The sequence below is a fragment of the Myotis myotis genome, unplaced genomic scaffold (genome assembly GCF_014108235.1).
Source record: "Myotis myotis isolate mMyoMyo1 unplaced genomic scaffold, mMyoMyo1.p scaffold_m19_p_1, whole genome shotgun sequence".
In the NCBI taxonomy this organism is placed as follows: domain Eukaryota; kingdom Metazoa; phylum Chordata; class Mammalia; order Chiroptera; family Vespertilionidae; genus Myotis; species Myotis myotis.
Window position 1 is genome coordinate 54,945,843 of NW_023416313.1, and position 11,427 is coordinate 54,957,269.

General features: G+C 43.8%; 1 protein-coding gene across 6 annotated transcripts in view; it reads right to left on the minus strand.

The window, feature by feature from the left end:
• The window catches only part of LIN54 (lin-54 DREAM MuvB core complex component), a 66,175-nt gene extending 58,276 nt beyond the window's left edge, over nt 1-7,899 (minus strand). For 2 of the 6 annotated variants that reach the window (XM_036338085.1, XM_036338033.1), the window contains exon 1: nt 7,752-7,899. Coding sequence is in view for 2 of the 6 variants with exons in the window: in XM_036338068.1 (XP_036193961.1) it covers nt 6,994-7,015 (22 nt within the window). In the remaining 4 variants the exon portion in view is untranslated. Of the gene's footprint in view, nt 1-5,436; nt 5,753-6,993; nt 7,457-7,751 lie in introns of those variants that run through there. The other 4 variants (XM_036338076.1, XM_036338043.1, XM_036338068.1 and 1 more) reach the window with 3 other exon arrangements.
• Between the last annotated feature and the right edge of the window lie 3,528 nt (nt 7,900-11,427).

Below are 11,427 nucleotides of genomic sequence, written 5' to 3' on the forward strand. Positions count from 1 at the left end.
TAGTATATGGCCTATGTTGGTGAACATTGCATGTACATCTGAAAAGAATGTGTGTTCTGTAGTTACTGAGTATAGTGTTCTGTAAATGTCAATTAGGTCAAGTTGGTTCATAGTGTTGTTCAGATCTTTTATATTCTCAGTTTTTCCTCTTCTGTCAATTACTGAGAAAGGCTGCTGAAATCTTCAAATATGATTATGGATTTGTCTACTTCTGTTATGTTTTTTTACTTGTCCTATTAAAAAAAACTAGGAGTTACAGGGCTAGAAGTCTCCTTTTGAACTAGGAATAAAGTTCAAACTTCAACAAGAAAAGATCTGATTGGTTTAGCCAGTCTCTATGTAGTATGGGCTGTGCAGAGTCCTAGAGCCAACACACCTCATAGCCACTGAGCAGACTATGATAACTGCTTTATGATTTAGACATCCATATCTGTTTCAATCAGGGTCACAGGCCGAGCAGCTTATGCTAAAAGAAACTCTCAAAAGGAGCTTGTGGGTATGGCCATCTAGTGACATGAATCACCACTCTAATTTTATCCCTTAGGAATGGGAGATATGTAATAGGACATGCAACCTCATCATCACTGTGTGGAGGACCACTCCAAGAAAAAAAGAATATCATCACAAGCCAACAGACCTGAGGAGCTCTGGTTCACGTTGGCTGTACAAGGGCTTATTTGTGAAAGTGTGGTAGGAGAAGAATGCAGAATATACAATGCATTCCCTATGCCTCCAATATTTTTGCTCACAAAGTTCTAAAGGCAAAGTACAATTTGAAAGTCAGTACACCAAAGTTCCTCCCTCACAGTTGAACATGGTTGAATGATTTAAGCCTAATGAGACTTAAAAATTGACTCATTTCAGAAAGTTTAATGATTTATAAATTTGTCTAACTTGTATTACATTTTTAAAATCTAAATTAGTACCACCACTCTCACATCCACTGCCCTAACACATCCCATAGCCTTACTCGGGTATTTCCATCATAGCATCTATCACAATCTGAAAGTAGCTTTGTTTATAGTCTGATTCTTCCTCCCCCATTTTTAGAATGCAAGCTCCATGAGGACAGGGACTTGTCTGTCTTTATGACCACTTCCAACAAGAAAAGGTCTGTATAAGCATAACCAATAGACATAAGACACTGGGGGGTAGGGGAGGCTAGAGGACTGTCAAGGGCGGGGGGGGGGGGGGGGGACACATATGTAATACCCTTTGTAATACTTTAAGCAATAAAAAAAAAAAAATACAAAAAAAAAAGAAAAAAAGAAAAGGTCTGTATCCACTCTCCCCAGTGCCTAGAACAGAGCTGGCAAATGATAACCTCTCAATACAAATCTGAAGGATGAATAAATTAATCATGGAGAAGGGATATTATCTAAAACTCTAGCATTATTTACACTGAACTCTGAAAGATAACTTTGATTTGTCTATCTGAGAAACAAAGGATTATATAATACTCTGAGTCTTTACAACACTTAACATACTGTCATAAATAAGAAACTCCTTTTCAAATAAGTTTCTAAATACTGATTTAGCTTTTAACCAGTATCCTCTGCAGTTATATTCCCACTGAAAATCTAAAAGGTTCGCTTAGCTTTTAACTAGCTTATGATTTTTATCAGTCATTTAATTAACAAATACTAATTGCTTCCCAACTTTGTGGAAGGCATTACGGGAAATTTACCAAAGACCTTGCCCTGATAGAGAGAGTTTAGAAATCAACAGAAGAACAGCATGATCATAGTTGTAATTTGGGAGGTCTAACTTCATCTTAACGTTTTATCTGGGCTGGATGCAGGGAGACCAGTTAGAAGGCAATTACAATAATTAGTTCAAGACAGATAAATGGAGGGTCTGACTTAGAATAATGACAATGAAAACAAATGAATTAAATATAAAATGAAAAATAATGTTAAGATAGAAATGACAAATGTTCTACAGTTTTATATTTTTTAAAGAGTTTCATATAGAATATTACCAGTGTTGAAACCTGTCCTTTTCTTAGTTACAGGTGGAGACAATCTGGGTGAACAACTGTTTCATTCTTGCACATAAATAATACGAAGTGATGACCTATCACTGTATTACAGATGAGCGAGTAATTTGCAGATGTTTAGACAGAAATATCTACGTTTAATAATTATACTTTTGTACTTAGAGATTACCATCAGCATTGATTCACTATAAAATTTGAATTTTAGCTTCGATTTCTAAAAGCAAACATCAACACTCAAAAACTAGATACACAACAATATTTCTTAAATTTAATTGGGAGTAGCAGACTATAAGCCATGAGTCCTGATGAAGATTTTTAAAGTTTATATTTTCATTTTGATACTTTAAAAAATATATTCTGGATCATCTGGATAACAACCTCATATCTATAACCAATGGTACTAGAATTGGGGTGAGCTAAAGAAAAAGACACAGAACAGTCTTACAAGATAATTGATATATTTACGCAAAGTGAAAGCCAAACCACCTAACCTGTGAGCATTCAAATACAGAAAAGTAGTACAGAAATGGGGTTATAAAGGATATATTATATATAGAAAACCCCACATCTTGCCAAGGCAGACAATAAATAGTATATTATTCCTATGCAAAGAAAGATTTCATTTCAGCAAAACAACATCATCCATCATTCTACATTTAATTTGTTTTACTTGTTTTATAGTTTGGCTTATATTTCATTTATAAATTTACTTTTGTTACTTGCATACAAGCAGTAATCCTAAAGAATTTACATCTATATACACATACAATTAAATATTTTAATAAAATTATTTAGGCCAACACTGGGGATTCACAATATTTTCCCCCCTTTTCATGCTTAAGACTAACATAGTGGGGGGAAAACATGGAGATTTAAATCAGAAATACCCATTTCCAAATCCTGGTTCTCTCAGCAGTTTAATGTATAAACCTAAGCAACAATTTCTAAGCCTTGTTTATTGGCAGGGTTAACTGTGAAGACAGTTATGCGGTACACTATAATTCAAATGAAAGTTATTTTCCTCTATCTAAATTAGCTTCCTCTGATTTTTTTTTTTTTTATGGCATTCAACATTCTATCAAACAGCAGGGTTTAAGGCCTTGCCATCTTTGATGTCTCTCTATAGAATTAAGTGATTTATCACAATGTCTTCTTCCCACTACAACCAAGAATTTCCACATCTCCAAAGCTTTTAGCCTACAATGTATTTTTACCGTCACCTCCTCTAATCTATAACACATCCCACATAAAAACTACCGGATCTCTGTGGCTGTCACTCTCCTATTTAAAAAATTTCTGTAATTTTCAAAGCCTTCTGCATGCATTAAGGCCCTATTCAACCCTTCCAACCTACCTCTGATTCCTAAATTAAACATTCCTTGAGGCAATGATATTGAGGTATCCCCTATCCCTAGCATAGTATGTAAAGCACAACAGATAACAGATAAACAATAGTATTATTTGGAAAATATAATGGAAATGTATAATGCTCCTCTCCCCCCATAAAGACACTGGACTATCTCCAGTGGCATAACTTTTCCTGTATTTCTTTCTAACACAATTCTAATTATTAATAGACAATTGTTCTAACCGCAACAATCTAAAAACTGGTCTTTAAAGACAATCACGGAGAATCACAAAATGACAACAGCCCTTTGTGATTAAAAAAAAATAAGAAAACCAATGAAAAAGACTTTTTCATCTCCATCTTTAATTCTTTTTAAAATTCTTAGTCTTGTCCAGTTGGTTTTGCTCAGAGTGTTGGCATGAAGACCAAAGGGTCTCGGGTTCGATTCCTGGTCAAGGGCATGCACCTCTGTTGCAGGTTCCCCAGACCGAGCAAGGGTGCAAGTGGGAGTCAACCAATTGCTGTGACTCTCTCATATCAATGTTTCTCTCCCCCCACCCCCCTTCATTCTCTCTAGAAATCAATTAGGGGAAGAGGGAATGTCCTCAAGTGAGGATTAAAAAATAATAATATAATAAATAAATAAAAATTCTTACTCTTACTACTAACCTAGCAGCTAGGTTGACATGGACCAAATAATTGCAACATAAAATCTTTAACAAGAAAAAAAAAACAAAGAAAAAAAAAACACCACAGAATCAAATTCCTACTAGATATAAGAACATCAGACAAATGATTTTTAAAAATTCATTAAATAAATCTTCTGAGTACCTCTCAGACCCCTAAAAAAATTTTTGGTCTCTTAGCCTTCTAATGAATGAAAGCCAAATGTCCAAGATACACACAAAATATTTTACCTCTGAATAAAATATATGTGTGATACTTATTAAATACTATAACATCATCTCTTTGCAGGAAACTTGGATAAGGAAAATTACTGTAATCATTAAATTACCAGTAGGCATTTCTTAAATATTATCTACCTCTGTTCCCTCTCATATACTCAATGTCACTGACCCAATCCTCTACTACAAAAGCTGGAAAAAAACAGGACTTGAAACTAACATAAAATTTTGACTCATATGTAACTTTTCAGTAACACTACTGTTGTGTGCAAGGAGACAGACTCCTTAGGGATCTACAGCACAATCTAAAACACACAGGGATCTTTAGGTAATCTAACAAAATTAAATTATGGATGCCATAAAGTCAATCAATCTAATTCTCCAGCTCTTTAAACAAAGGTGTCCAGTATTTTAGGATATAAAAATTCTCAATTCATTTTTACCAACTTAATGACTCACATCAGATGCATGCATCAAGCTATCACAACTTCCTTAACAATGAAGGCAAAACTTGTGAACCAAAATAGAGCTCCCAGAGCTGTGATTCACTTGAATTATAAAATCTACTGCAAAATCTTTCATAACTTTACTCTCTGAATTGACGAAATGGAAGGGGGGGGGGGGAGGGTCACAGGGAAAAACTATAAAGCATACATGACAGTATCTCAATTGTTATTTGCCAATGGCAGGGCCAGAGGGGTCAACTCTACAGATGACAGAGTCATAAAAGAAAAAGCAACATTTTAAATTCTTACAGAACTGGTCCATATGCTCCAAAAATGTGGGCATCCACACCCAAACAAGTTATAGACTATGATCTAAATCAAGAGCTTAAATGCAGAATAAAATGCCAATGCTCTGCCTCCCTAAAGAAACATACAACCCCATAAACCGCTGAACATCGTCAAACCAATACCCACCAGAGTGGATATTTTGAATATTAAATCAGAAAATCGTGATAAGTGCTAGCGGTTCCTCTAGGCCTCAGCTGCAGCCTTAGGTATCAGAGCAAACTCGAGCCCTCTTAATACTCAAAGAATAATGTTGATGTCATTACGAGGCTACTGATTCTTTGCACTCAGGACTAGTCATTCCTTGATCCACAACACAATTCTATCCCCCGACCCCACCTCCAAAATAAAGAATCTCAAGACGGAGAAGCCCTCGGGTACCCCCTTCTCTACCTCCAGTGGCAGCCGCCTTCTCCTGCCTCCGGCTCCGAGGTGGGGGCTCCCGCAGGTCCCGGGCAGTTCGGAGCCCGGCGGTGCTTGTTTTGCCCGTGCACGGTAGCTCTGGCCAGATGCTAGCCTTCCCAGGGCGTCCGAAGTGGAGCGCTACCGGGGACCCGGGGCTGAAGAGGGAGCCCGGGTGACGCCAACGCCGCTGCCGCCGCCTCTGGTATGTCAGGGGCCGGGATTGTATTTCGAAAGATCCGCCATTTTCACCTCGTCATCACCATCACAGCTCAGCAGCTTCCCCGACAGCCCCAGCCCCGGCCGCCGCCGCCGCCGCCGCCGGTAACCTCCCCCTTCCTCCTCCTCCCTCCCGGCCCTCCCCTCCCGAGAGGCGCACACCCACAGATCCGGGTAAACCTCCCGCCGGCCCCGCCAACCTTCAAATGCACGGGGAGGTGCACACAGCCCACGCCGAGACCTCCCACCCCACTAGGAAAAATGGTGATCCTGCGGCCCGGCAGCCGCGCCAAAGGAAGTCGCGCCACCTGCGGGGTCCCCAGCCCGGCATATTTTTGTTTTGAAGAGCAAAAAAGCCATAGGGAAGGCGACAGAAGGGCAATAAAGAACCCCAAATTCTTTCACTTTCCAAAAAGCAATTTGAGGTAATGGCATGCATTTTATTCACTGTGCCCATCTCAGGCACGAAAAACAAGATCCAGACCTTTAATGTCACTCACCAACTCCGACATTTTCCTCCACTGTCAGCCCTGCTTGGACAGAATGAGCTATTTCCATAGGCACGTCTAACCTCCCCGACACGTTCGTAAGGTACAGGCATTGATCCTCATGCAGAGACTGTGGTCAAAACAAAGTTCTGAACTATTTTCCTCTCCACTTAATTTCATCTGATCATTTCTGTCCTCCAACACTGTCACTTCCAGTTTGTCACTGGCTTAAGATGCCAAAGTGCAACTACGTTTAAAAGGTATTGATCCTGTTCATGGATGAACAGTGAAAATAAACAGCTTGCTTTAGAACAAGACCCCAGAGGTAGCTATCTATCCCCACCTGCTCTTATCATGCAGTTTAATAAATAACTAAAAGAGCACAGGTTTTTTTCTTTTTTTGAAAGAGAGAGAGGTTTGTTGCTCCACTTATGCATTCATTGGTTGCTTCTTATATGTGCCCTAACCGGGGATCGAACCCGCGACCTTGGTGTATCAGGATGACACTCTACCCAACTGAGCTACCCAGTCAGGGCTAACATAGGTTTCTTTTAATCATCAAAAAAATAACAAGAAAACATGAGCTGCAAGGCTTCTAAGGAGATCGGAATTTTTTCAAAAACCTAAATTGGTGACCTTTGTGAATTTCAGAAAGATATGATAATCACCCATTCAAAGCTGAATTCCATACCTGTCAAATACAGCATAAGCCCTAAAAGACCCATCCGCAATGAGCACATTGAATTTCAAGGTTTCGAACAGGGTCCCTCTACCGTCTTTTTTTAAAAGTTAGTCTAAGAAGAGAGAGGTAGAAGTTGACAAAGCCATCTCATGTCCTTACCTTGCTCGAGTGACAACTCCATATAAAAGTCGGTAGATTCAGGCTTAAACCGGTGTGATTTACTACCCAGCCGATCGCCGCCTCTAGACCCAGCCTGCTACAGGTTTGAAAGTGTCCAGTCTTCCCGGCGTCTTCATCTTTGAACTTTATTTCCCCACCGCCAGCCGCGTCCACCCGCACTCTGCTTGGTGTTTACCGTTGCTTGGCCAAGCTAAGTCCCGGCCCGCTCCCTTCCCCCGTGCACCGCGGGGACATTGTGACATTTGGCTGGTGGGCTTCGCGAGGAAAACGGACACACACCGAGATCCTGGACAAGGGGCGCAGGAAGAACGCGGCGGCGGGCAGCAGGGGAAGGAGGGGCCGGTACAAAATGACACAGCAGCAAAACCGGTTCCCAGAAAGCCGGGGCCGACACGGCCGGCTTCCCGGGCCACGCAGTGTGCTTGTCAACAGCCGCGGCAGCCCTTCCTCCAGACCGCCAGGAAGGGCGGGCGGGCGGCCGGCCGGGTGACAGCCGCCCTCCCGGGTGCGGGCGGGAAGGGGCCGAGCCCGGGAGGATCCTCCCGCCCACTGCGGCCCGGGGGTGGGGCGCGGCGACCCCCAGCCTGCAGGTTCCCGCTCTCCGCCACCACCCACCAGCCCGGGCTCCCGGAGGGAGCGGTCAGGCGCCCTGCGGCCGCGCCACCACCCGCAGCGGGGGCCGGCGCCCCTTCCCGCCCGCCCGCCCAGATGCCCCCACCCCGGGGTCTGACACTCACCAAAGCCGGCGGCGCCGCCGCCTTCTCCTCGCGCCGCGCTCCCTGGGCTCCCAGCTGCCGCGGCGGCGGCGGCGCCTCCGAGACACAGACCCGGGTTTGTTCAAAATCACGCGCCCAGCGCCATTCCACCGCCGCATCCCATAATACGCTGGGCCCTCCCCGCCCGCGCTCCCCTCTCCGCCCGCCCCTCCACTCCTCCCGCCCCGCCTCCCCGCTGGCTTCCTTCCCCCGCCCCTTCCGCGGCGCCCGCCCCGCCCCCTGGCAACCCGAGCCGCGTCATTCCGCAGCCGCCGTCAGCACGCTCCCACGCCACGTGACTCCGGGCGGGCGCTGTCAAAGCTTTGCACGGAATGTTCCACCCGGCTGAGGCGGGAGGGGTGGAGCGGGGTCGCGGCCGCCGCTGGGCGGGCCTGCCTCTTCTAGCATCCTTGTTGGGAAGTCCGTGTGGCCTGCAGGTGCGATTTCCAGCATCCCGCCGCTGTTTGATGTGCTTGGTGGGAAGGTGATCGATATTCACTAATGGCAACTCTTGTCGATTTGTGGGCACTCATTTTGTAGGGGTAGCCAAAGAGCCCCTGGAGACCACGCAGAGTTAAACTTATTTTGAGAGCGAGTTTTTTGCAGTATACAGCTAAGACTAACACAATCAACATTTTTTTTTTTTTGTATTTAGTCACCTTTTCCTTTTATTTTTCTCCACTCTCTTTATTATAAAATAATAATAATTAAAAAAAGGTGCCTAAGTCTGGAGTTGGATAAACAGGCACTGGGAGGTTATTCAGTTAATAAGTGCTCCATGTGAGACAAGAACTACTCAGAAGAAACAATAGAAATGACAAAGGAGTGTAATGTAAAATAGTGTGGGACAGTCTACAATTGCTAATGGAGCATGGAGGACATGCAGGTCAACGTGAGAGACGGTAGCCCCTGAACAATGGAAGAAGTGAGAAGCTGCATTCACTGCAATCAAGCAGTCCTGGTTTTACATCCTGGCACCTCCACTTATTAGCGTATAACATTTTTCAAGTTCCTTTTCCCATCTACAACATAAAAACTAAAGCCTCCCAGGATTCTGAGGGTTAAATGAAGAGAAGGGTGTCAAGCAGCTGCACAGTCTCTGCCTCCGATGTTTGTTCTATTTTGCCATAATCAACACCACCCTATACCTCCCACCTCAAATTCAGTGGTTAGGATTTAGCGAGGAAAGTGACATGAAATTAGCAAAGGCTTGGAAGTGGTAAGGTCTGCGGCCTGTGCAAGGACGGTGAGAAAACTGAAAGATACACAAGTTTTGTTGAAGATCCTAGGTGAGCCCCCTTTACCAGGAGCCTTGGAAGCTAGTATGAGAAAACATCCTCATGGTTAAATCATTAGTGGTACTGTGGGGCACCTCTGGAAGGAAGAAGGGAGTGAGACAGGGTAACCAAACCCAGGTGAATTCTAGGGGAACAAAGAATCTCCCCAAAAGGAGAGAATTTCCCAGTTTATTTCATAACGGCTAGCATAATGCTGATACCAAAATCCAAGACAAACAGTACTCAAAAGGGGGTGGGGGGAGATTCTTATGTTCTCACTAATTTTGTTCCCAAGACAAAATTGAGTATTAAGGTAACAAAGCCAGTAATCCTATCTAATAAAGAGGGAATATGCTAATTGACCACCCCACCCTCAGAGATGGCAGCACCCACAGCCGCAAGATGGTGGCGCCCAGTCCCCTCAGCCCTGCTGGGGCGGCAAGGCCAGGCCCGCTCCGTGCACCTGCCTATGGAGTCCCCCAGTCCCCTCAGCCCCCCAGCCGCCCAGGGCCGGCCCGAGGTGCAGGCAAGCCTCAGATGGCAGCTGCCCAGCCTCTCAGAGCCACCCAAGGCTCAGGTAACCAGGGCCGGCTGGGGCTTGCGCTGCCAGCAGTGGCAGCAGCACAGGTGTGATGGGACGTCGCCTTCCCCTGATCTCCAAGTCGCCTCCTGTCCGTGAGGGCTCCCGGACTGTGAGAGGGGGCAGGTTGGGCTGAGGGACCCTCCTCTCCAGTGCATGAATTTTCATGCATCGGGCCTCTAATGTGGTAATAAAAAGAATTCACACCATGACAAAGTATAGTTTATTCCAAGAATGGTGGTTTAACATTAAGAAATCTGCTCCTGTACTTTTTCAAAATAAAGGAGAAAAACCAAATGATATTCTCTAGGGATGTATTGTATAAAATTCAACAGCCATTTATGAATTTTAGAAATTCTTAGTAAATGAGAAATGAACATATTTTCTTAATTAGATCAAGATAGTCATCAGAAAACACCAGTAGCTTCATACATTAGAGTGAAATGGCACAAGCATTCACATTAAAGTCAGGGATCTGACAAAACAAACTGTATTACTGGATACCTATTAGGCACCAGGCATACTGCTAAGTACAAAGTATACTACAGTTGATAAATTTTTCTTAAAGTAGTTTGGTTAACAAAAGATTATTCCGAAGTTCCTTTGCTCATGAGTCCATTTGTCATAAGTCCAGCTTTAGACCTTCTGTGCTCCTGCCACTCAGAGACATCACTCTAAGCCAGGGCAGGGTCAGGGGCGGGAACCTTTTTTCTGCCAAGATCCATTTAGATATTTATAACATAATTTGCAGGCCATACAAAATTATCAATTTAAACATTGGCCTTCTAGAAGGGGAAAAAAAGAAAACAAACAAAAATATTTAGCATGCTATATTTGGTCAAATATTTAATAAACACCCCTAATGCCTTGGCAGGGCCAGACCAAATGATTTTTCAGGCTTTATACAGCCCTCAGGGCCAGACATTCCCCACCCCTGCAAGTTCATGCCCTTTTCCCAGCAGTAAATTTCTTGTTACTTAGTGCTTGCTAGACTGATTGTGGGGGTGAGGGTAAGGAAGACAGCTTCTCTCCCATCCTGTTCCAACTTCATACTTACACAGGCTTTGGGTCCCTGGGTCTCGGTGATTCTGGCCCTCCCCAGCATTATGACCTCTAATAGTCTAGGTTCAGGATAGTTTCTAGTCTTCTTCCAGGAATAGAGGGGATTTTTTTCTCTTTTTTCCTATAACTCCAGCTGCAATGGGCCCCACCTGTCCCTTGAGGAACAACAGGTTTGCTGCCTTCTCCATCAGTTTGAGTCTTATGTTCCTTAGAGGAGAAGGCTCGGGCTTCATATTGCCTTTCCTGCAGTGGCAGCCTCTCCTCTCCTTTAAGCCTGTATGACCCCACAGTCTTTGTCTGCCACTCTGTCCCCAGTCTTCGTCCTGGGTGCCCAGTGAAGATCCCTGGAGAAAAGCCTGGCAGTGGATATGAACTCCCCTTATGAGTGTGACTCCAATGGGGTTCCCATGCCAGCCCACACTCTGTCTTTAGCAATTTATTTTAAAATGTAGTAGAATTCTTTTTCCTCTTTGAATGCTACACATCTTCCTTCCCATGCTCCACCACCAGTGATCCAGTGTTTTGCATCTCTTCTGTGTTTAGATAGAAGCACCAGTCTTTCCTTACATCTCAGGCCAGTTGTTGCCCTGTGACCTCAGCTCTCGGATTGGCTTGGTAAAAGTGATAATTTTGTAGATTACCTAGCTTATGTTGTGGTGATAAGAGTAATGCTTTCTCCAGCTTTCTACACCAAGACAGAAGCTAGAACTTCTCCAGGTGTTATTTTTATTAAGAGAAT